Raw genomic sequence first — 24,941 nt, 5'->3', positions numbered from 1 at the left:
GGATGAGGGAGGAGAAAAGGGAGGGGCGGTGGCTGAGGGGTGAGGTGGGGGACGGGGAGGGAACAAGGAGGGGGGAGGGGCGGGGGAGGGGAGGAAGGGGTGGGGGGGAAGGGGTAGGTGGGGGGGAGGGGGGGAAGGGGTGGGGGGGAGGGGAGGAGAGGAGAGGAGGAGGGGGTAGGGGCGGAGAAGGGGGGGAAGGAAGGGGAGGGGGAGGATGGGAAAGGGGAGAGGGGAGGGGGATGTGGGAGGAGGAGGGTGAGGGAGGAGGAGGGTGAGGGAGGGGGCGGGAGGATGATGAGATGGGGGGAGGAGAAGGAGGAGGGGGAAGCCGGGTGGAGGAGGGGAGGCGAAGGAGGAGGGGAGGCGAAGGAGGAGGGGAAAGGCGGGTGGAGGGGGGGAAGGAGGGAGGAGGGGGGGGAGGAGGGGGGAAGGAGGAGAGGAGGGGGGGGGAAGGAGGGGGGAGGAAGGAGGGGGGGCGGGGAGGGGGGGGGGAGGAGGAGAGGGCAGGGAGGTGTGGAAGGAGAGGATGGGGGAGCGAGGAGGTGGGGGAGGAGGGAGGGGGAGTGGGGAGGTGTGGAAGGAGGGGGTGGTGGGAGGAAGGAGAAAGTGGGAGGGGCAGGTGGGGGAGGAGAGGGGGGGAGGAGGAGAGGGCAGGGAGGTGTGGAAGGAGAGGATGGGGGAGCGAGGAGGTGGGGGAGGGAGGGAGGGGGAGTGGGGAGGTGTGGAAGGAGGGGGTGGTGGGAGGAAGGAGAAAGTGGGAGGGGCAGGTGGTGGGGGAGGGTGGGGGAGGGAGGGGGAGAAGTGGGGGAGGGAGGGGGAGAAGTGGGGGAGGGAGGAGAAGGGGTGGGAGGTGGGGGGAGGGTGGAGAAGGGTGGAGGGGTGGGGGCCGATGGGGGAGAGGATGGGCGGGGGGGGCCATGGGTGATGGGAAGAGGAGGAGGAGGACGGGGAGAGGAGGACTGGGGGGATAGGTTGATGGGAGAGGGGAACGTGGGGATGCGAGAGGGATGGGGAGAGGGTATGGGGGGGAGGAGAGGAGTCGAGCGTGACTGGGAGGAGGCGGAGGTCTCGGGGGTAGAGGAGGACTGAGACGAGGGGGACGGGGGGAGGAGGAGAGGTTGACGAGGGGGAGGAAGGGAGGATGACGGGGTGGAGGCGGAGGACGTGTAGAGGAGGACTGGGATGGGAGGGGTGGACGGGGGTTAGGAGTAGGAGGTGGCGGAGGACAGGGAGAGGAGGAGTAGGAGGAGGAGGTGGCGGAGGATGGGGAGAGAGGAGGACATTGCGGAGGATGAGGAGAGGAAGAGGTTGCGGAGGACAGGGAGAGGAGAGGAGGTTGTGGAGGACAGGGAGAGGAGGAGGAGGTGGCGGAGGACTGGGAGAGGAGGATTTAAACCATGTGGGCTGCTGACAAGTGAAAGAGTGGTTGTCTCTTCTTCCTGGGCCACCTCTGCCAATCGGAGGCACAGTTTTGCCTCCCATGCCCACCCTTCACTCCCCCCTTCCCTGTCCAACATCCTCTTCACACCCTCCGTTGAGGGTCTGACAAACAGGCCCCATAAAGATCCTGGACTTAGCTGGTGTTCGAGGCGTCCAGGGTTCCGCTTCCTCCTTGGTCTCCTGCCATACTCTCCTGCTTGCGTGTTGTGAGGGGGTTACTTATGACCCTATGTGTCAGGGGGCATTGTGGGGAGGGTGGAGCCTTCCGCTGAAAGTTGGGGGGCACCTCAATTATGCCCTGACCCCCTTGACCCACCTCGGGGCCCACTGCGCTTGACCCCACCCCGTTGCAATCTTCCCAAAACACCCTAAGCTGTACGCCCTCCAGCCCCCGCTCTCTGTCCAGGCTGAAAACAATCTTGGATAAAATATTACAGTACAGGATAATTTAACAAACCGCCGCCACGCAAAAGCTCTGAGAGCCCAGAGTCTTTTAGTTCAAGTCCAGCTTTTAATAAAAGTCCACTCCTAGTCAGAGCAAGTTAGGTTAACAGACCGCCGCCACTGTACAGCACTGAAAAAACTAAGCACCTGTTAGTTCAATTCCAGCTTTTCTTTAATGAAAGCCCAAACCTGTTCTGGTGTCTCAAAGTATTAGTGGAGTTCCTCAAACGTAACCCAAAGTTTCGCAGGATACAGCATTCCAAACCTCGCCTCCTTTTTGTAGGGGGCTGCCTTTACCTTGATGAATCCTCTTGGCCAGCTCCGTTCCCAAGTCCTGGTAAATGCGTACCTCGCAGTTCTCCCATCTGCTGCTCCTCTCTGCTTGGCCCATTGCAGCACACATTCCCTGTCAGCAAGCCGGTGAAAGCGGACCACCAAGGCCCTCGGTCGGTCGCCCGTCCTCCATGCGCCCCATCCAACTCCAGGGGTCAAGGGAAGGCCTCCGGTCCCATCAGCGCCTCGAGCATACCCGTCACGTACGCACCCACATCCAATCCCTCGCAGCCCTCGGGGAGGCCAGCGATCCTCAAATTCTGCGTCCTGACTCTGTTCCCCAGCTCTTCAGGCTGCTCCTGCATCCTCCTCTGGCGGGCGTTCAGCTCCTCCATCTCGTGCTCCAGCTCTGTTACCGTGTCCGCTTGGCTGGAGAGCTTCACCTCTACCTCCCTGAGCGCCTTCTCTTGGACCGTCTGTGTCTCGACCATTCGGTCCATTATAGCTTTCATCGGGTCCAACGTGTCCCTCTTTAGTTCGGCGAAGCAATTCCTGAAGAACTCTATCTGTTGCTCCCTTGGCCAGTGAGCCTCCGCTCCCTGCCGTCTGCCATGCTTCGCCGCCCGGTCTCGGGTCCCCGCTGCTCTCGCTTCGATCCGCCGCTCCACTCGACCACTTCTGGTCCAACTGTCCATACCCCGGGGGAAGCCTCTTCCCTGTCGTCTCCTCCACCGATTCAGGTCACCAGGTCCCGAAAAAGTCAGTTGAAAAAGGTCTGTTTGTCCATCGTAGGCGGGAGCGATCCGACCTGCGATCTTTTTCCTCGAGGGCGCCCTTTATGTTCATATGTCAATAGATGATGTGATTCTTTGGCAGCATTTCCATGTTTTAATATTGATTTAGGACCTTTTTCACTCACTTCAGCTCCACAACTGAAAAAGTGATGTCAAGAAAACATTCAAAGCACAAACGCGAGAGGACTAAGTCTCCAGCAAAGAAAACAAGGTCACAGCAGCACAGCCATGATGTAAGAACAGTGTGGTTTTTCTTTCAAAGTATCTGATTGTATTTTTTGCTGCATTCCATGCACCACTGACTACCACATACTGCCAGTGAGGAAGATCCAAATAGTTTATTTTCTACAATGTTAATTCTGTACATATGCAAGTTTTTTTTTGGGTAGCGGTGAGATGATTGTGGGAAGGATACCTTCTGAAGTCCTGTGTTTAGTATATTGTTTAAACTTGCATCAGCTTTTAGGGGTTCCTTGAATTGATAACTGATATTACAGACCTCATTAAATGTTTTTAGCGCTGCATTGATTTGTGCTCGGATAACAATACAGTTGTCAGCAGATACTGTGATGCCATTGGACCTGCCACATGTTTTACTCTAGATGAAAATATATCTTTCCTTGCGTGAGTAGTCTTCACAATTGCAATTGTACACAATTTATTGCAGATTCTTTAATATCTAATCGTCACATGTAGTAAGTTAACACTTTATTAAGACAAGAAACACTACATAAACAATATAGGCGGGGGGGGGGGGTAATTTACCTGGTTTTAGTGTGCACATGAAAATTGACATGAATGAAACAATGAATTAATTTTGAAACACATCACCATTTGTTAATGTTGGCAAACAAACTACCTTAAGTAAACAAAGGGACAAAGAAAATTTGTTTCTGCCAGAACTTTTAAGACTACAATAATTATTTGGCCAAGTGCTGAAATTAAGTTAAACCATGCCTGAAAATAGATTATTGCATTCATAGTGTGAAGTTTGTGTAGACAAATAATAGATATGAGTCTCTGTTGAGGGTGGTTGTTTGAATTCTGGTGTCAATAATGACTTGAGGAATCTGAATGACAGTTAGTGCTGGTCTCTGACTGTGTCACAAAAACAATACTCACTAAATGGTGAGTGTATGTCATAATGGCAGTTTCCATGGAATGGTGACTTGTTTACTTGGGGTTAAATCTGCGTCGGTTACAGTTTAATAAAAACTGTGAAGTGACCCCAGAGACGGTTCAGAATATGTAGAAAATACAAATTAGATTGACGAGGAGGCAGTATATCTCCAGGACATCTAACAGGTAAAGGAAGTAAAATCTATGGTACACAATAATCATCCCTAGTGAACTCCTTAAAGCGGTGGCTAAATGTACGAGGACCAGAAGGCAGCTGTGGACTTCCCCTGAAGGACGGATCTGTTAGACTGGTGTTGATGGGAGTTGGAATTGTGTGCGTGCATCCATGTCAGATCTTTCATTCAGGATTACAAAGAACAATACAGCGCAGGAACAGGCCCTTCGGCCTGTACCGGTCATGATACCAACCGTGGCCAAGACCCTCAGCACTTCCTTGCTGTATCCCTCTGTACCCATCCTATCTATGTATCTGTCAAGATGTATTTTGAACGCCGTTAATGTGTCTGCTTCCACAACCTCCCCTGGCAAGGTGTTCCAGGCACTCACCACCCTCTGCGTAAAAGACCTGCCTCGTACATCTTCTCTAAACTTTGCCCTACAGACCTTAAACCTATGCCTCCTGGTGACTGACCCTTCCTGGGGAAGAGTGCCAATCTATCCATGCCCCTCGTAATCTTTTTTAAAAAAAAAATAATTTTTATTAAAGGTTTTCATAAAATATCAATAACAAAATGAGAAAGAAAAAAGAACCCAACAGGGTTAAGTACAAAACACAATCTAAAAAATCAACCCCCCCCCCCCCGTACCTAAATAATAAATTAACATTAACACCCCGACTTAAGACAACAGGTGTATACACCCCCTCAGACCCTTCCAGTGTAAATAATATAACCAAAAATCAAGTAAACCCCCCCCCCCCCCCACCCCCACCCCCGAGCTGCTGCTGCCATTGACCAATGTCTAGCGCTCTGCCAGAAAGTCTAAGAACGGTTGCCACCGCCTAAAGAACCCTTGTACCGACCCTCTCAAGGCGAATTTCACCCTCTCCAATTTAATGAACCCTGCCATATCGCTGATCCAGGATTCCACGCTTGGGGGCCTCGTATCTTTCCGCTGAAGGAGAATCCTTCGCCGGGCTACCAGGGACGCAAAGGCCAGAATTCCGGCCTCTTTCGCCTCCTGCACTCCTCTGCCACCCCAAAAATTGCGAGCCCCCAGCCCGGTTTGACCCTGGATCCTACCACCCTCGACACCGTCCTCGCTATGCCCTTGCCCCTCGTAATCTTGTAATCCACTTTCAGGCCACCCCTCAACCTCCGTCTTTCTAATGAAAAAAGTCCGAGTCAATTCAGCCTCTCCGCATAGCTAACACTCTCCAGACCAGGCAACATCCTGGTAAACCTCCTCTCCATCCTCCTCTGCACTCTCTCCAAAGCCTCCACATCCTTCTGGTAGAGTGGCGACCAGAATTGTGCACAATATTCCAAGTGCAGCCTTACCAAGGTTCTGCAAAAATGTAGCATGACTTGCCAGTTTTTATACTCGATGCCCCGTTCAATGAAGGCAAGCATTCCGTATGCTTTCTTGACTACCTTGTCCACTTGTGTAGCCACTTTCAAAGATCTGTGGACCTGCACGCCTAGGTCCCTCTGACTTTCTATATTCCTAAGAGTTTTGCCATTTACGGTATATTTCCCCTCTATGTTAGACTTACCAAAATGCATTGCCTCACATTTATCTGGATTAAACTCTATTTGTCATTTCTCTGCCCAAGTCTCCAACCTCAACCTATCTGTGTCCTGCTGTATCCTTTGACAATCCTCAACACTATCTGCGACTCAACCAACCTTGGTGTCATCTTACTAATTAGACCAACTACATTTTCCTCCAAATCGTTTATGTATACTACAAACCATAGACGCCCCATGTGGAACACCACTAGTCACAATCTTCCATTCGGAAAAACACCCTTTGCCTTCTATGACTGAGCCAGTTCTGTATCCATCTTACCAACTCACCTCTGATCCCGTGTAACTTCACCTTTTGTACTAGTCTTCCATGAGGCACCTTGTCAAAGGCTTTATTGAAGTCCATGTAAACAACATCCACCGCCCTCCCCATATCAATCATTTTTGTCACCTCCTCAAAAAATTAGATCAAGTTAGTGAGGCATGACCTCCGCTTCACAAAACCATGCTGTCTATTGCCAATGAGTCTATTTGTTTCCAAATGGGTATAAATCCTGTCCCTGAGAATTCTCTCCCAATAATTTACCTACTACCGATGTGAGGCTCACCGGCCTATAGTTTCCAGGATTATCCCTGCTACCTTTCTTAAATAGTGGTACCACATTAGCTATTCTCTAGTCCTCTGGGATCTCGCCTGTAGCCAATGAGAATACAAAGATGTCAGTCAAGCCCCCAGCAATTTCCTCCCTTGCTTCCCTCAGTATTCTGGGGTAAATCCCATCCGGCCCAGGAGACCTAGCTACCTTAATATATTTTAAAGGACCCAATACCTCTTCCTTTTCAATGTTAACATGATCCACACACTCTACCCAAGAATCATCTTCCACACAGTCCCTTTCTTTGGTGAACACTGATGCAAAGTACTCATTTAGTACCTGATGCTCGATCAATAACTCCTGAGACGAGATTGGAGACAATTGAAGGCTTTATTGTACTAGATGTTTCCCCCAGCAGCGCAGGTACAGAATGCAGCTGCTGGGGAGACACAGGCTCTTATACTCCGCCTTACTGGATGGAACCAGCAGGCAGGTTTCGCCAATGAAATAGCAGTCTTGGGTACCTCCCACACCAATGGTCTTACAGCATTATTCAGGGTACCATAATACCCCTAATACCGACTACCACATTCACCCCCTGTTTAAAAAAAAAAAGAGTCCGGCGGGGGTGGTGGTCTCACGTTTTACAGTGGTAGAGGTGCAGGTTATGGTGGTACCCGGTATACATTAGCACAGTGTTTTGCCTCGTTACATGTCGCAACTATTTACAGTAATTATTTACATATTTATTTTCAATGAAGCAATTAGTCGATCGGGGACCCTGGTCGTCCTCTGCGATCGTCGTTGCTTCGGCGGTGATGCAGGCGCCGGCTCGGGCATCCGTGGCTCCGTGAGTGTGGCTTTGGCTTCTTCAGCAGCTTCATCACCCCTAGATGGGACCAGTGGAAGGACCGATCCACCTTGGAAGGGGGTGGCCGGTGGGAGAGAGGATGGGGTCGGTGGTGGAGGTGTGGGTGGGGATCCAGCGGGCGCCAGGTCCCGTAGGGAGACCGTATCCTGTCGGCCGTCGGGGTACGCCACGTAGGCGTATTGAGTGTTTGCGTGAAGGAGGTGGACCCTCTCGACCAATGAGACCGACTTGTGCGCCAGCACGTGTTTGCGGAGCAGGATGGGTCCAGGAGCCGACAGCCAGGTTGGGAGCAAGGTCCCGGAGGAGGACTTCCTGGGGAAGACAAGGAGATGTTCGTGCGGGGTTTGGTTGCTCGTGGTACACAGCAGTGATCGGATGGAGTGGAGAGCAACCGGGAGGACCTCCTGCCAGCGGGAGACTGCGAGATTCCAGTAGGACGGTCTTCCAGACCGTTCCGTTCTCCCTCTCCACCTGCCCGTTTCCCCGGGGGTTGTAACCGGTCGTCCTGCTCGAGGCAATGCCCTTGCTGAGCAGGAATTGACACAGTTCGTTGCTCATGAAGGAGGACCCCATATCGCTGTGTATGTAGGCGGGGAAACCAAACAGCATGAAGATACTGTGGAGGGCTTTTATGACGGTGGCTGGGGCAGGGGATGGCGAATGGGAACTGGGAGTACTCGTCAATCACGTTCAGGAAGTATGTGTTGCGGTTGGTGGAGGGGAGGCATTCAACGGGATGGGAAGCCTTTATTAGGTGCACTTTCTCTGGCCAGTAGAAGTGCGGATTGCACTCTGCGCAGATTTGGCAATTCCTGGTGGCGGTCCTGACCACCTCAATGGAGTAGGGCAGGTTGCGGGTCTAAATGAAATGGAAGAATCGAGTGACCCCTGGGTGGCAGAGGTCCTCATGGAGGGCCTGGAGGCAGTCCACTTGTGCGTTGGCACATGTGCCGCGGGACAGGGCATCAGGGGGCTCGTTTAGCTTCCCGGGACGATATACGATCTCATAGAACATAGAACATTACAGCGCAGTACAGGTCCTTCGGCCCGCGATGTTGCGCCGACCTGTGAAACCACTCTAAAGCCCATCTACACTATTCCCTTATCGTCCATATGTCCATCCAATGACCATTTGAATGCCCCTAGCGTTGGCGAGTCCACCACTGTTGCAGGCAGGGCATTCCACGCCCTTACTATTCTCTGAGTAAAGAACCTACCTCTGACATCTGTCTTTTATCTATCTCCCCTCAATTTAAAGCTATGTCCCCTCGTGCTAGACATCACCATCCGAGGAAGAAGGCTCTCACCGTCCACAATATCCAATCCTCTGATCATCTTGTATGTCTCAATTAAGTCACCTCTTAACCTTCTTCTCTCTAACGATAACAGCCTCAAGTCCCTCAGCCTTTCCTCATAAAATCTTCCCTCCATACCAGGCAACATTCTGGTAAATCTCCTCTGCACCCTTTCCAATGCTTCCACATCCTTCCTATAATGCGGCGACCAGAATTGCACGCAATACTCCAAATGCGGCCGCACCAGAGTTTTGTACAGCTGCAACATGACCTCATGGCTCCTAAACTCAATCCCTCTACCAATAAAAGCTAGCACGCCGTACGCCTTCTTCACAACCCTCTCAACCTGGGTGGCAACTTTTAGGGATCTATGTACATGGACACCGAGATCTCTCTGCTCATCCACACTGCCAAGAATCTTACCATTAGCCCGGTACTCTGTCTTCCTGTTATTCCTTCCAAAATGAATCACCTCACACTTTTCTGCATTAAACTCCATTTGCCACCTCTCAGCTCAGCGCTGCAGCTTATCTATGTCCCTCTGTAACTTGTAACATCCGTCCGCACTGTCCACAACTCCACCGACTTTAGTGTCATCTGCAAATTTACTCACCCATCCTTCTATGCCCTCCTCCAGGTCATTTATAAAAATGACAAACAGCAGTAGCCCCAAAAAAATCCTTGTGGTACACCACTAGTAATTGGACTCAAGTCTGAACATTTCCCATCAACCACCACCCTTTGTCTTCTTCCAGCTAGCCAATTTCTGATCCAGACTGCTAAATCACCCTGAATCCCATGCCTCCGTATTTTCTGCAATAGACTACCATGGGGAACCTTATGAAACGTTTACTGAAATCCATATACACCACATCAACTGCTTTACCCTCATCCACCTGTTTGATCACCTTCTCAAAGAACTCGATAAGGTTTGTGAGGCATGACCTACCCTTCACAAAACCGTGTTGACTATCTCTAATCAAATTATTCCTTTCCAGATGATTATACATCCTATCTCTTATGAACGTTTCCAAGACTTTGCCCACAACAGAAGTAAGGCTCACTGGTCTATAGTTACCGGGGTTGTCTCTACTCCCCTTCTTGAACAAAGGGACAACATTTGCTATCCTCCAGTCTTCTGGCACTATTCCTGTAGACAAAGATGACTTAAAGATCAAAGCCAAAGGTTCAGCAATCTCCTCCCTAGCTTCCCAGAGAATCCTAGGATAAATCCCATCCGGTCCAGGGGACTTATCTATTTTCACACTTTCCAGAATTGCTAACACCTCCTCCTTATGAACCTCAAGCCCTTCTAGTCTAGTAGCCTGAATCTCCGTATTTTTTCCTGTGTGAATACTGACGAAAAATATTCATTTTTAGCACCTCTCCTATCTCCTCGGACTCCAAGCACAACTTCCCACTATTGTCCTTGACTGGCCCTACTCTTACCCTAGTCATTTGTTTATTCCTGACATATCTATAGCAAGCTTTAGGGTTATCCTTGATCCTACCTGCCAGAGACTTCTCCTGTCCCGTCCTGACTCTTCTTCGCTCTCTCTTTAGGTCCTTCCTAGCTAACTTGTAACTCTCGAGCGCCCTAACTGAACCTTCACGTCTCATCTTTACATAAGCCTCCTTCTTCCTCTTGACAAGTGTTTCAACTGCTTTAGTAAACCACGGTTCCCTTGCTCGACCACATCCTCCCTGCCTGACAGGTACATACTTACCAAGGACACGCAGTAGCTGTTCCTTGAACATGCTCCATATTTCCATTGTGCCCTTCCCCTGCAGTTTTCCTCTCCATCCAATGCATCCTAAGTCTTGCCTCATCACATAATTGCCTTTCCCCCAGATATAACTCTTGCCCTGCGGTATATACCTATCCCTTTCCATCACTAAAGTAAACTTAATCGAATTGTGGTCACTATCACCAAAGTACTCATCTACCTCCAAATCTAACACCTGTCCTGGTTCATCACCCAGTACAAAATCCAATATGGCCTCGCCTCTTGTTGGCCTATCTACATACTGCGTCAGGAAACCCTCCTGCACACATTGGACAAAATCGGACCCATCTAAAGTACTCCAACTATAGCGTTTCCAGTCAATATTTGGAAAGTTAAAGTCCCCCATAACAACTACCCTGTTACTTTCACTCCTATCCAGAATCATCTTTGCAATCCTTTCCTCTACATCTCTGGAACTTTTCGGAGGCCTATTGAAAACCCGTAACAGGGTGACCTCACCTTTCCTGTTTCTAACTTCAGCCCATACTATCTCAGTAGAAGAGTCCTCATCAAACGTTCTTTCTGCCACCGTAATACTGTCCTTGACTAACAATGCCACCCCTCCCCCCTCTTTTACCACCTTCCCTGAGCTTACTGAAATATCTAAACCCCGGCACCTGCAACAACCATTCCTGTCCCTGCTCTATCCATGTCTCCGAGATGGCCACAACATCGAAGTCCGAGGTACCAACCCATGCCGCAAGTTCACCCACCTTATTCCGGATGCTCCTGGCATTGAAGTAGACACACTTTAAACCACCGTCCTGTCTGCCGGTACACTGCTGCAACTTTGAAACCTTACTCATGACCTCACTACTCTCAACCTCCTGTATACTGGAGCTTCAATTCAGGTTCCCAATCCCCTGCTGAACTAGTTTAAACCCTCCCGAAGAGCATTAGCAAATAATCCCCCCAGGTTATTGGTACCCCTCTGGTCCAGGTGTAGACCATCCCGTTTGTAGAGGTCCCACCTACCCCAGAATGAGCCCCAATTATCCAGGAATCTGAAACCCTCCCTCCTGCACCATCCCTGCCACGTGTTCAACTGCTCTCTTTCCCTATTCCTCGTCTCGCTAGCACGTGGAACGGGTAACAACCCAGAGATAATAACTCGAGGGTGAGCCCAGAGATCTACACCCTCATCGGGCGGACGATTTCGAGGCCACAATGACCCTGCTGAAAGGACACTATATTCGCCCTGTAAACCAGGTCTGCACCCAACATCTGCTAGCGACGAGGCGACATATCCCAGGGGAATCGCTGGAGGAGTTCTACCGTGCGCTCCTGGTGTTAGGGAGGAAGTGTAACTGCCCGCAAGTTTCGGCCAGCGACCGCACAGAACTTTTGATCCGGGACGCATTCGTTGCAGGTATGCTGTCCTCTCAAACCCGCCAGCGATTGCTGGAGAAAGAGACACTAGGCCTCAAGGAGGCATGGGCCCTTGCTAGCTCCCTGACCGCGCGGCAGCCCCTTGGGCAGCGTGGAACCCCCTGCGGCTGACTCTGATGCATCCCCCACCCCTCCACAAGCTTGTGCTGTGAGACTGCCAGGCAACCCCGGGGGGGCCCCGCTGCTATTTTTGCGGGCAAGCCAAGCACCCCCGGCAGCACTGCCCGGTCTGCTCATCCATCTGCAAAGGGTGCGGCAAAAAGGGCCATTTCGTGGCAGTATGTCAGGCCCGGGCGGTCTCCGGGGGCAAACCGGGACCGCCACCACAACTCTCTCCACGAGCCACTGGGGCCAGCGGGCGCCGCCATCTTGTTCCCCGGAGGCCACGTGCGACGGATGGGCGCCGCCATCTTGCACACCTCCAGCCGTGTACCAGTGGGTGCCGCCATCTTGGCTGGACTTTCAGGACCCCGATTCGGATGGCCAAACACCGCCCGAGAAAAACATCCAAATTTTGCCGCGACTTGCCTCGGTGACCCTGGACCAGTCTCGGCCCCGAACACTCTTGACTGCGACGACGACCATGCTCATTAACGGGCATAAAACATCCTGCCTGATCGACTCCGGGAGCACAGACAGCTTCATACACCCCAATACGGTACGGTGCTGTTCTCTTTCCATCCACCCAGTCAACCAAAAAATCTCCCTGGCCTCCGGGTTTCACTCGGTAGAGATCAAAGGGTTCTGCATAGTGAACCTCACGGTCCATGGAAGGGAGTTCCAGGGAAGGGAGTTTTAAAATGACCAGCTCTACGTCCTTCCTCACCTCTGCGCTGCTACGCTCCTAGGGTTAGACTTCCAATGTAACCTCCAGAGCTTATCTTTTAAATTCGGCGGCCCTATACCCCCCCTCACTGTCTGCAGCCTCGCGACCCTCAAAGTCAATCCGCCTTCCCTGTTTGTGAACCTCCCCCCGGATTGCAAACCCGTCGCCACCAGGAACAGATGGTACAGTGCCCAGGACCGGACCTTCATTAGGTCGGATGTCCAGCGGTTACTGAAGGAAGGAATTATTGAGGCTAGCAACAGTCCCTGGAGAGATCGGGTAGTGGTTGTAAAGACCGGGGAGAAGCATAGGATGGCCATCGATTATAGTCAGACCATCAACAGGTATACGCAGCTCGATGTGTACCCTCTCCCCCGCATATCTGATCTGGTCAATCAGATTACACAATACAAGGTCTTTTCCATGTTGGATCTAAAATCCGCCTACCACCAGCTCCCCATCCGCCCTAGCGACCGCAAATACACTGCATTCGAAGCAGATGGGTGGCTCTTCCACTTCCTAAGGCGTCCCTTCGGTGTCACAAATGGAGTCTCGGCCTTCCAACGGGAGATGGACCGAATGGTTGTACGCGTACCTTGATAACGTCACCGTCTGCGGCCACGACCACCAGGACCACAACACCAACCTCTGAAAATTTCTCCATACCGCAAAAATGCTTAATCTAACATATGACATGGAAAAATGCGTGTTTAGCACCGACCGTCTAGCCATCCTCGGCTACGTAGTGCATGATAGAGTTATAGGCCCAGATCCTGAACGCATTTGCCCCCTCATGGAGTTCCCCCTCCCCCACTGCTCCAAGGCCCTGAAACGATGCTTTGGATTTTTTTCGTATTATGCCCAGTGGGTCCCCAACTATGCGGACAAGGTCCGCCCACTAATTCAATGCACAGGTTTTGTCAGAAGCTCGCCAGGTCTTCAGCCGCATCAAAGCGGACATCGCAAAGGCCACGATGCACGCAATCGACGAATCCCTCCCCTTCCAAGACGAGAGCGACGCATCTGACGGAGCTCTGGCGGCCACCCTCAACCAAGCAGGCAGACCTGTGGCCTTCTCACGCACCCTCCATGCTTCAGAAATCCGCCATTCCTCAGTTGAAAAGGAGGCCCAGGTCATAGTAGTGGACTCGCCAACATTAAGGGCATTCAAATGGTCATTGGCTAGACATATGGACGATATGGGAATAGTGTAGATGGGCTTTAGAAAGGTTTCACAGGTCGGCGCAACATCGAGGGCCGAAGGGCTTGTACTGCGCTGTAATGTTCTATGTTCTAGATGTTTCCCCCAGCAGCGCAGGTACAGAATGCAGCTGCTGGGGAGACACAGGCTCTCATAGTCCGCCTTACTGGGCGGAACCAGCAGGCAGGCTTCACCAATGAAATAGCAGTCTCAGGTAACTCCCACCCAATGGTCTTACAGCATTATTCAGGGTATCGTAATACCCCAAATACCGACTACCATAGTACCTTGCCCACCCCCCGCAACGTTCACACACATCTTCTCCCCCTCAAAGAGCCGGCTCGTCCTCGCCCCTGTAAGGTGTGCTCTATACAGCACCTTCAGCTGTATCAGCCCCAACCACGCACACGAGGTGGAGGCGTTCACCCTCCGGAGCACCTCACACCAGAACCCCTCCTCCATACCCTCTCCCAACTCTTCCTCCCACTTTGCCTTGATCCCATCTAGCAGCGCCTTCTCCTCCTCCAAAATAGCCCCGTAAACCGCCGATACTACCCCCTTCTCCAGTCCCCTGTCATCAGCAGCTCCTCCAGCAATGTGGAAGCCGACTCTACTGGGAAGCTCTGAATCTCCTTTCTGGCAAAGTCTCGAACTTGCATGTATCTAAATATTTCCCCCTGCTTCAGCCCATACTTTGCTCCCAACTCCTTCAATCCCGCAAAACGACCCCCAGGAAACAAACCTTTTAGTGTCCTAATTCCTTTCTCCTCTCATCTCCAAAAATTTCCATCCCACTTCCCTGGCTCAGATCTATAGTTCCCCCGAACCCCCTTGACCCTGCCCCCAAATCGAAGTGCTGTTGAAACTGCCTCCAAATTCTCAACAAAGCTATTACTACTAGACTCCCTGAGTATCTCCCTGGGGTCGTCGGGAGCGTCGCTGTCGCTAGCGCCTTCAATCCTGACCCCCTACCCAAACTCTCCTCCATTCTGACAATTCCTGTCTAATGTTATCGCAATTTGCCTTTCCACAGTTTAGCACCTTAACGCGAGGGTTACCCTCATCCCCATGCAAAAGTATCTAAAACCTACGGAATTGTGGTCACTATTCCCCAAATGTTCCGCTACTGAAACTTCAACCACCTGCCCAGGCTCATTCCCCAATATCAGATCCAGTACTGCCCCTTCCCGAGATGGACTGTCGACATTTTGCATCAAGAAGCCTTCCTGGATACATCTTACAAACTCTGCCCCATCCAAGCCTCTCACACTAAGTGAGTCCCAGTCAATATTGGGGAAATTAAAATCCGCTACCACAGAAACCCTGTTACTTTTGCACCTATCCAAAATCTCTCTACCTATCTGCTCTATCTCTCGCTGGCAGTTGGGCGGCCTGCAATAAACACCCAACATTGTGATTGCCCCCTTCCTGTTCCTAAGCTTTACCCAGATTGCCTCATTGCATGAGCCCTCCGAGGTGTCCTCCAGCAGTACAGCTATAATTTTCTTCTCAACCAATAATGCTAGATTTGAAGACGAGGGGGGGTGGCGGTCCTGATTAATAAACTGGTAGCGTCGTGGTGGGGAGCATTGTGGCAGACTCCGGTGGAATGTTTGTAATTGTGAGTGGGAAATTGGAGGTGGTTTTGGTGAATGTTTACGCCCCAAACTAGGTAAATGTAGAGTTTATGCGGAGGGTGCTGGGGAAGATCCCGGAACTGGACTCGCAAAGGCTGATAATGGGTTGAGGATGGGGGGGTATATTTTAATGATTATTGAGCCGAAGTTGGACTGATCAAGTCCGAGGCCGGGGAGGGTATCAGCGGTGGCGAGGGAATTGAAAGGGTTTAGGATGCGAATAGGAGGACTAAACTGTGGAGATTTGGTAGGTGGAGGGCGAAGGAATTTTTGTTCTTCTCCCAAGTACACAGGGTGTACTCCGGATCGACTATTTTGTGACGGACAGGACTTGTTGGTGGGGGTGTCTGTTCGGAGTACTTGCTGATTGTGGTCTCATACCACCCGCCATTTTGGGTGGACTTGCAGGTGGATTGGGGGGGGGGGGGGGGGGGGGGTGCCCGCAGTGGGAGGTTTGAGAGTGGGTGTGAGGGCTACTATTCGGTGGTATGTGGAGTTGAATGACACGGGGGAGATTTCGACCTCCACGCGACGGGGCAGCACGGTAGCACAGTGGGTAGCACTGTTGCTTCACCGCTCCAGGGTCTCACGTTCGATTCCTGACTTGGGTCACTGTCTGTGTGCAATCTGCATGTTCTCCCCGTGTTTGCGTGGGTTTCCTCCAGGTGCTCCGGTTTCCTCCCATAAGTCCCGAAAGACATGCTGTTAGATAATTTGGACATTCTGAATTCTCCCTCTGTGTACCTGAACAGGCGCCGGAATGTGGCGACTAGGGGCTTTTCACAGTAACTTCATTGCAGTGTTAATGTAAGTCTACTTGTGATAATAAAGATTATTATAATATATATATATTATATGGGAGGCGTTGAGGCGGGGAGCTTGTATCAATTTGGGCGCATAGAGACAAGCCGGAGTGGGCAGAGATGGCGAAGTTAGTAGATTAGATCCTGCAGCTGGATAGGAGGTATTCGGAGGCCCCGGAGACGGGGATTGAGCGGAAGAAGCTCCAGATGGAGTTTTGATTGATATGTACTGGGGCTGGTTTAGCACACTGGGCTAAATAGCTGGCTTTGAAAGCAGACCAAGGCAGGCCAACAGCACGGTTCAATTCCCGTACCAGCCTCCCCGAACAGGCGCCAGAATGTGGTGACTAAGGGCTTTTCACAGTAACTCCATTGAAGCCTACTTGTGACAATAAGCAATTTCATTTCATTTCGTAAGGCGGTGGTGCAGTTGAGGATAACTGTGGGGAAAAGGCGAGTTGGATTGGCGCATCAATTAAGGAAGCAGGAGGCGGCGAGGGAGATTGGAAAGGTGAAGGATAGGAGGGGGAACACGGTCTTTCCCGGTTGGGGTGAATGGGGCATTTGAGGACTTTTGTAAAAGGCTATATGATTCGGAAACCTGGCCGAGATGGAGGGAATGAGGTGTTTCTTAGACTGGTTGCAATTCCCTGACGTGGAGGAGGACCTTGTGGAGGGGCTTAGGGGAGGCTGGACTGGAGGTTTCGTGGGTGGGGAATGTGTGGTTTCGGACCAATTCTTTGAGGACAGCTTCTCGAGTTTGGAGGGGTTGGTGGAGGGATTTGAGCTGCTCAGCGGGAATGGGTTCCGTTGAGGGATTTTGATAGGAAGCAGGTGCTCACCTTTTCCCACCTGCCCGTCCCATGGACTAGACAAGGTGATGTCATAAACAGGGGTGGGTGAGTGCAAAGTGCCAGAAATCTGTAAGAGTTAATGGATTGGAAGTTAAGTGGGAGGAAGAGCTGGGAAGGGAGTTGGAGGCTGGGCTGTGGGAAGAGGGTCTGAGGAGGGTGAACACGTCCTCTTCATGTGCGAGGCTTATTTAGTTCAAGGTGGTCCACAAGGCACACATGACTGTGGCCAGGATGAGTAGGTTTTTTGAAGGGGTGGAGGATAGGTGTGGGAAGTGCACAGGTGGGCCCACGAATCATGTCCACATGTTTTGGGCCTGTCTGAAGCTGGGGAGATTCTGGCGGGGGTTTGCTAAAATTATGTCAGAGGTGTTAAGGGTGAAGGTGGTCATGAGTCCAGAAATGCCGATCATTGAAGTGTCAGAAGACCCAGAAGCCCAGAGAGAGGCTGATGTCTTGGCCTTTGCCTCTCTGGTTGCCCGGTGACGGATCGTATTGGAATGGCGGGTGTCGGGGCTGCTGAAACAGGGGCTTGGGTGAGCGATCTGACAGAGTTCCTCAGGCTGGAGAAGATAAAGTTCACCTTGAGAGGGTCTGTGGAGGGTTTGCCCGGAGATGGCAGCTGTTTGTTTACTACTTTGAAAATAGCTAAGATGTCAGCAGTGGGGGAGGTGTTTAAAAAGGAGGTGGAGAGCGGGTTGGTGGAGTGTTGGATATTTATTTATTTGGTTATTTGCATTCCTATTTGCTTGTTTTTGTGTGTATATATAAATGCCTCAATAAATATATATATATATATAATACATATACCTCAATAAAAATATTTTTTAAAAAAATCTGTTAGACTGGGCCTGCAGCAGGTGGTGAGAGAAAAAAAGAGAAAAAAAAATACAAGACTGCCCTGGCTAATCTATCTGTTGCAGAAAAAAACTTGTTCCTGCAAAGGCTGACAATATTCTGGCTGTAATACTGAAGACTGAAGTGCTCCAGAACTAACTGCGCCCCGCGCCAAGCTATTTCAGCTCAGCTACAACACTGACATCTACCGGCAATGTAGAAAAACTTTCTGGGTATGTCTTGACCACAAAAATCGTGACAAATCGAATCCAGCCATTTACATCACTGTGAGCCTATTCTTGGTCATCAGCGAACAATGGAAGTGTTGTTGACAGTGCTATCAAGTGGCACTTAACTCGCTAATAACTTGCAAAATTGAAGTCAATGGGAATTAGTATAGTGATCTAGGCCCAACCATCTTCATCTGCTTGGAGACATTGAACAAATATTTTGTCTGTTTTCATAGTTGGGAGAGAAGAGCTTAATCTGAAATAATGCCGAGGATTTGAAAATAGTGAGTATCTTATTTCCTATTAGTAAAGAAAATGTACTGGAGAAATTAATGAGACTAAAAGCTGATAAATCCCCTGAAGCTAATGGCCTAAATCTTGGGGTTCTAAAAGAGGTGACAGCATGAGACTGGATTTTCCAAAATTCCCTCTATTTTGAAACAGTCAAAGTAGATTGGAAGGTAGCAAATATAATACTGCTAATTGAGAAAGTAGGAACAGAAAATACAGCGAACTACAGGCCAGCTTGGCTGACATTGGTTGTCAGAAAAATTCTGAAATCCAGTATGAAGAGAGTGTTAACCGCTCTTAAAAAAATCACATGATTAGGCAGAGCCAACGTAATTTTTTGAAGGGGAAATTATGTCTGATAAATCTTAGAATATTTTGAGGGTGTAACTAGCAGGTTGGAGAGCAGGAAACTAGTAGATGTAATACATTTACATTTTCAAAAGGCATTCTAGAAGGTGACGCTTGAAATGCTGTTGCATGTGATTAGGACCCTTGAGGTTGAGGGTCATATATTAGCATGAATAGAGGATAGGTTAAAGGATAGAAAAGCGGGACTTCCAGTTGTAACACGTAGAAGAACGCCGCACATCAGGTAGCTCCAGCTAGACTCTGGTTTTTGGTTCTTTTTACCATGTTTCAGGGGTAATTAGTGGACGGACCCGTCCCATTCTAGAAACTTTGGTGAGAAGATGTCAAAAGGCCCAAGGAAGAATATGACTAAGAAAGGTGGGAGCGATAGTCCTTCGGAGGACCCGAGCAAGGTGTGGATCCTGGGGATCGAAGATGGTGGAAACACACCTATCACTGTAGATACGCTGTAGGAGGTAATGGCTGTCAAATTTGATGAGCAGTTCAGCAAGCATTTTGAAAAGCATGGAGGGAAATAATGGAGACCCTCAAAGTTGGTGGATGATGCCCTGGTGCCAATAAAGGAGGCGTTGGAAAAGACTTTGGTCACAGTATGGAAGCATGGCAAGGTGTTGAAGGTGCTGGAGAAGAGGCTGTCGCAACACCGTGATCAGTTAGCCTTGTGAGATGCAAAGCTGCAGAGGCTGGAAGAAAGAAATAAGGGCCTGAGAGCGAAGGTTGACGACCTGGAGAATAGGTTGAGGCTGTAGAACCTTAGGTGGAGGGGTGTTCAGCTGTTTCGGATGGTGGAAAGCGTGGATGGGGTAGGTTTGGTCTCAGTTTTGGGTTTGGCTTTGGTCTTGGGATGTTTATTTGGGTATTGTGGGCTCTGACGGGGTTACCTTGCTAGTTGAGCTGAGATTGGCCAGTGAACGGTAGCGAGATGGGGGGCGGGGTTGCGGCTTGTGAGACCTGTTTAGGCAGGTTTTGCTGAGTCTGGAAGGTGTGAATGGTGGGGGGGAAGGGGATGGAGGAGAGAGGTAGTGGTTCGAGAGGAAGTGGCTAAGAGATTTATGGGATGGGGGAGGGGTGGGGGTAGAGTGCTGACGGTGACTGGGGGTAGGATTTTGTCCCATTCGTTGGGCGGGCAGCTGGCTATCTTGGGTGGGCTCTGACTTCGGGGGTATGGTGGATGGAGGGGGATAAGCCCTTCTGGAAGAAATGGCTGACTTGAAGGGGGATGGGGTTTGGGGGGCCCAGTGAAATGTGCAAGAGTTTTCTCTCATTTAAAAAGTTTGAAAGCCAATGAGGTGCTTTTGCAGGCGACCCGCCTGTGGTCTTCAAAACAGTTGAGTTAGACAGATGTTCCACTTGGACTTTAAAAAAAAAAAAAAAATGTTTATTCAAGGTTTTCAATAAATTTTTACAAAACACTCCGAAAAGGAAAGAAAATATACATAAGAAAAATAAAAAGGGGGGGGGGGGCCTTACGCCACCCCCTCCAACAACTTAAACCACTAAACATTAAACTATCTAACAAATAAGAACAAAAATGGGGCAAACACCCCTTACAATAATAAAAACAAGCCAAACCCCCCCCCCCTTCTCCCCCCTGGGTTGCTGCTGCTCTTGACCTCCACCTAACATTCCGCGAGAAAGTCTTGTAACGGTTGCCACCGCCTGGAGAACCCCTGTTGCAAGGCAAACTTTATCCTTTCCAACTTGATGCACCGTGCCATCTCATTAATCCAATCCTCCACGCTTGGGGGTTTCGCATCCCTCCACATTAGTAGGACCCTCCTCCGGGTTACCAAGGACGCAAAGGCCAGAACTCCGGCCTCTTTCGGCTCCTGTACTCCCGGCTCATCTGATACCCCGAATATTGCTATCCCCCAGCTCGGTTTTACCCGAGTGTCCAAGACTTTGGACATAGCCTTTGCAAAGCCCCTCCAGAACCCCTCTCGCGCTGGGCACGCCCAGAACATATGGGCGTGATTTGCTGGGCTCCCCGAGCACCTCGCGCATCTGTCCTCCACCCCAAAAAACTTGCACACCCTCGCCCCTGTCATATGTGCCCTGTGAACCACTTTGAACTGGATCAGGCTAAGTCTGGCGCAAGACCAGGAGGAGTTAACCTTGCCCAGGGCCTCCGCCCACAAGCCCTCATCCAGTTCCTCGCCCAGCTCCTCCTCCCACTTGCCCTTCAACTCCTCCACCGAGGCTTGCTCCGCCTCCTGCAGCTCCTGGTATATCGCCGAGACCTTACCCTCTCCGACCCACACGCCCGAAATCACCCTGTCCTGAATCCTCCGTGCGGGAAGCAGTGGAAATTCCCTTACCTGCCTTCTCACAAATGCCCTCACCTGCATGTACCTAAAAGCGTTTTCGGGGGGGGTAACCCAAATTTTTCCTCCAGTGCCCCCAGGCTAGCAAACGCCCCGTCGATAAATAGGTCCCCCATCCTTTTAATCCAGGTCCGATGCCAGCTTAGGAATCCACCATCTATCCTGCCCGGTGCAAACCTATGATTATTCCGTATTGGGGACCAAATTGAGGCTCCCAACTCATCCCTGTGCCGTCTCCACTGCCCCCAGATCCTCAGTGTCGCTGCCACCACCGGGCTCGTGGTGTACCGCGTCGGCGGTAGTGGCAAAGGTGCTGTCACCAGCGCTCCCAAGCTAGTGCCCACGCATGACGCCGCCTCTAATCTTTTCCACGCCACCTCCTCTCCCTCCATTACCCATTTCAGAATCATTGCCACATTGGCTGCCCAGTAATAACTACACAGGTTCGGTAGCGCCAGCCCACCCCTGTCCCGACTACGCTCCAGAAACGGCCTCTTGACCCTCGGGGTCTTACCTGCCCATACAAACCCCATAATGCTCCTGCTTACTCGCTTCAAAAAGGCCTTGGGGATGAGGATGGGCAGGCACTGGAACTCAAAACAGGAACCTAGGGAGGACCGTCATCTTAACGATTGCACCCTACCCGCCAGGGAAAGTGGCAACACGTCCCATCTCCTAAAGTGTTCCTCCATCTGGTCTACCAATCGCGCCAAATTAAGCTTATGCAGGGCCCCCCCAACTCCTGGCCACCTGAATACCCAAATATCGGAAACTCCTCTCCGCCCTCTTAAGCGGCAGCTCCTCCAGCCCCCATTCCTGGCCCCTCACATGCACCACAAAGAGCTCACTCTTCCCCACGTTAAGCTTGTAGCCTGGGAAGTCCCAAAAGGGTCCGCATGGCCTCCACCATCCCCTCCACTGGATCTGCGATGTACAAAAGCAGGTCATCAGCATACAACGAGACCCGATGTTCCTCCCCTCCCTGGACCAACCCCCTCCAGTTTCTAGATTCCCTCAATGCCATGGCCAGTGACTCAATTGCCAAAGCAAACAACTGAGGGGACAGGGGGCACCCCTGTCTCGTCCCACTGTACAACCTAAAATATTCTGATCTCCACCGGTTCGTAGATACGCTCGCCACCGGGGCCCTGTATAACAACCTGACCCACCCTATGAACCCTTCCCCGAACTCAAACCTGCCGAGCACTTCCCATAGGTACTCCCACTCCACCCGATCAAAGGCCTTCTCCCCGTCCATTGCCGCCACCACTTCTGCCTCCCCACCCTCCGACGGCATCATAATCACATTCAGGAGCCTCCGCACGTTTGCATTTAACTGCCTGCCCCTCACGAACTCCGTCTGGCCCTCGTGTATCACTCCCGGGACACAATCCTCAATCCTTGTGGCTAGGACCGTTGCCAGCAACTTGGCATCTACATTAAGGAGCGAGATCGGCCTATACGAGCCACACTGCAGCGGGTCCTTGTCTCGCTTAAGGATCAGCGCCCGAGACATTGTCGGGGGGAAAATCTCTTCCTCCCTCGCCTCGTTGAAGGTTCTCACCAGCAGCGGACCCAGCAGATCCACAAACTTCCTTTAAAATTCGACCGGGAACCCATCGGGCTCCGGAGCCTTGCCCTCCTGCATGCTCCCCAACACCGTAACCAGCTCCTCTATCCCAATCGGGGCCCCCAGGCCTTCCACTTGCCCCTCCTCCACTCTTGGGAACCTCAATTGGTCCAGGAACCGCCGCATTCCCTCACCCCCCCACCCCCACCCCCTCTCCGGGGGTTCTGACTTATACAGGTTCCCATAGAAATCCCTGAATACCTCATTTATTTTAGCCGAACTCCGCACCGTGTTCCCCCCTCTGTCCCTGATTCCTCCAATTTCCCTCGCCGCCTCCCTCTTGCGTAGCTGATGCGCCAGCATCCGGCTCGCCGCCTCCCCATATTCGTATACTGCCCCCTGCACCTTCCTCCACTGGGTCTCCGCTTTCCCCGTGGTCAACAAATCAAATTCTGTTTGGAGGCTCCGTCGCTCCTTCAGCAGCCCCGCTTCAGGGGAATCCGCATACCTCCTATCCACCCTTAATATCTTCCCCACCAACCTCTCCCTCTCCGTCCTCTCTCTCTTCTCCCTGTGAGCCCTAATTGAGATTAGGGGCTGTTTAGCACAGGGCTAAATCGCTGGCTTTGAAAGCAGACCAAGGCAGGCCAGCAGCACGGTTCGATTCCCGTAATAGCCTCCCCGAACAGGCGCCGGAATGTGGCGACTAGGGGCTTTTCACAGTAACTTCATTTGAAGCCTACTTGTGACAATAAGCGATTTTCATTTCATTTTCATTTCATTTCATTAACTCTCCCCTAACCACCGCTTTCAGAGCCTCCCAAACCACACGAACCGGTACTTCCCCATTATCATTGGCCTCTATGTATCCCTGAATGCACCCCTGGACCCGCCCACAAACCTCCTCATCTGCCAACAGTCCCACGTCCAAGCGCCACAGTGGGCGTTGGTCCCTTTCCTCTCCCAACTCCAACTCCACCCAGTGCGGGGCGTGGTCCGAAATCGCTATGGCCGAATATTCCATTCCCTCCACTCTTGGAATCAGTGCCCTGCTCACCACAAAGAAGTCTATCCGTGAATAGGCCTTGTGCACGTGGGAGAAAAAAGAGAACTCTCTGGCCGCCGGCCTACCAAACCTCCACGGATCCATAAACCCCCTGAGAACCTTGGCCGCAGCTGGCCTCTTTCCCGATCTCGACCTGGATTGGTCCAGTGCTGGGTCCGGTACCATATTAAAGCCCCCCCCCCCGGCCCCCCATTATCAAGCACCCCGCTTCCAGATCCGGGATCCGACTCAGCATGCGCTTCATGAACCCTGCATCGTCCCAGTTTGGGGCATACACATTCACCAGCACCACCCAAGTCCCCTGCAGCCTATCACTCACCATCACATATCGACCCCCATTATCAGCCACAATGTTCAGTGCCTTTAGGCCAGCCACGTGCCCACGCCTCCCGCACTTTCCAGCCCCCCAGGCGGAGGACCCCCGCCCGACTCTCCCTCTTACCTCCAGCTCCCCTTCGGTCAATGCAGCAGCAACCCAGTCCGTCGTGTGTTCCCCCCCCCCCCCCACCCCCCCCCCCCCCGCTAGAAAACTGTCTAACCCCCTTGCTCCACCCCCACCCCCATTGCACTCCCGTAAGTCAGCTGACTCCTGCTGACTCCAGCCGCTCCCGCGTCTGCCCTTGCACTTGGACTTTGATAGCAGGGCCCAGGGGGTGGCAATACTTACTAATAAAGAGTTTGGTTCCAGATGGAGAAAGTGGTAGCGGACCAGGGCGGCAGGTACGTCATAGTTATGGGGACATTGGAAGGTAAGTCGGTGGTGTTTGCGAGTGTGCACCCCCCAAATTGGGATGACGTTCAGTTTATGAAGAGGATGCTGATACCTGGTATGGATAGCACCAGTTGATTTTGGGTGGAGATTTGAACTGCATTTTGAGTCCCAAGCTGGATCGATCTAAGCTGAAGTCGCTGGCCCCTCGGCCACAGCAGTCATGAAGGAGATGGGTGGAGCAGATGTGTGGTGGGTTTTGCAGCTTGGGGGCTTTTTTTTTCTCTCTCTCCAGCGCATAATGTGTATTTGCTTTTTTGTGATGGGGAAAGCCTGCTGCCAGGGATGAGGAATGCGGATTATTCTGTGATAGTGATTTCATATCATGCTCCGCACCTGGTAGATGTGGTTTTGGAGAGGGGACTGGCCCAGCGGCCGGCGTGGATTTTTGATGTGGGGCTCTTAGTGGATTTTGGATTTTGAGTGAAGATGGTTAGGTGATTGATGAAG

The 24,941-nt window shown here is 51.5% G+C and overlaps 2 protein-coding genes across 5 annotated transcripts in view; one reads left to right on the top strand and one right to left on the bottom strand.

The window, feature by feature from the left end:
• Positions 1–24,941, top strand: part of swt1 (SWT1 RNA endoribonuclease homolog) — a 276,175-nt gene that overhangs the window by 6,278 nt on the left and 244,956 nt on the right. For all 4 annotated transcript variants that reach the window (XR_011948209.1, XM_072511255.1, XM_072511259.1 and 1 more), the window contains exon 2: positions 3,082–3,184. Coding sequence is in view for 3 of the 4 variants with exons in the window: in XM_072511255.1 (XP_072367356.1) it covers positions 3,101–3,184 (84 nt within the window). In the remaining variant the exon portion in view is untranslated. The remainder of the gene's footprint in view (positions 1–3,081; positions 3,185–24,941) is intronic.
• trmt1l (tRNA methyltransferase 1-like) overlaps positions 1–24,941 on the bottom strand; it is a 146,749-nt gene that overhangs the window by 101,143 nt on the left and 20,665 nt on the right. The gene's annotated exons all lie outside the window — the stretch shown is intronic.

Source organism: Scyliorhinus torazame, chromosome 7 (assembly GCF_047496885.1).
Source record: "Scyliorhinus torazame isolate Kashiwa2021f chromosome 7, sScyTor2.1, whole genome shotgun sequence".
Taxonomy (NCBI): domain Eukaryota; kingdom Metazoa; phylum Chordata; class Chondrichthyes; order Carcharhiniformes; family Scyliorhinidae; genus Scyliorhinus; species Scyliorhinus torazame.
Note: the sequence above shows the minus strand (reverse complement) of the source record. Positions and strands in the feature narration are given on the sequence as shown.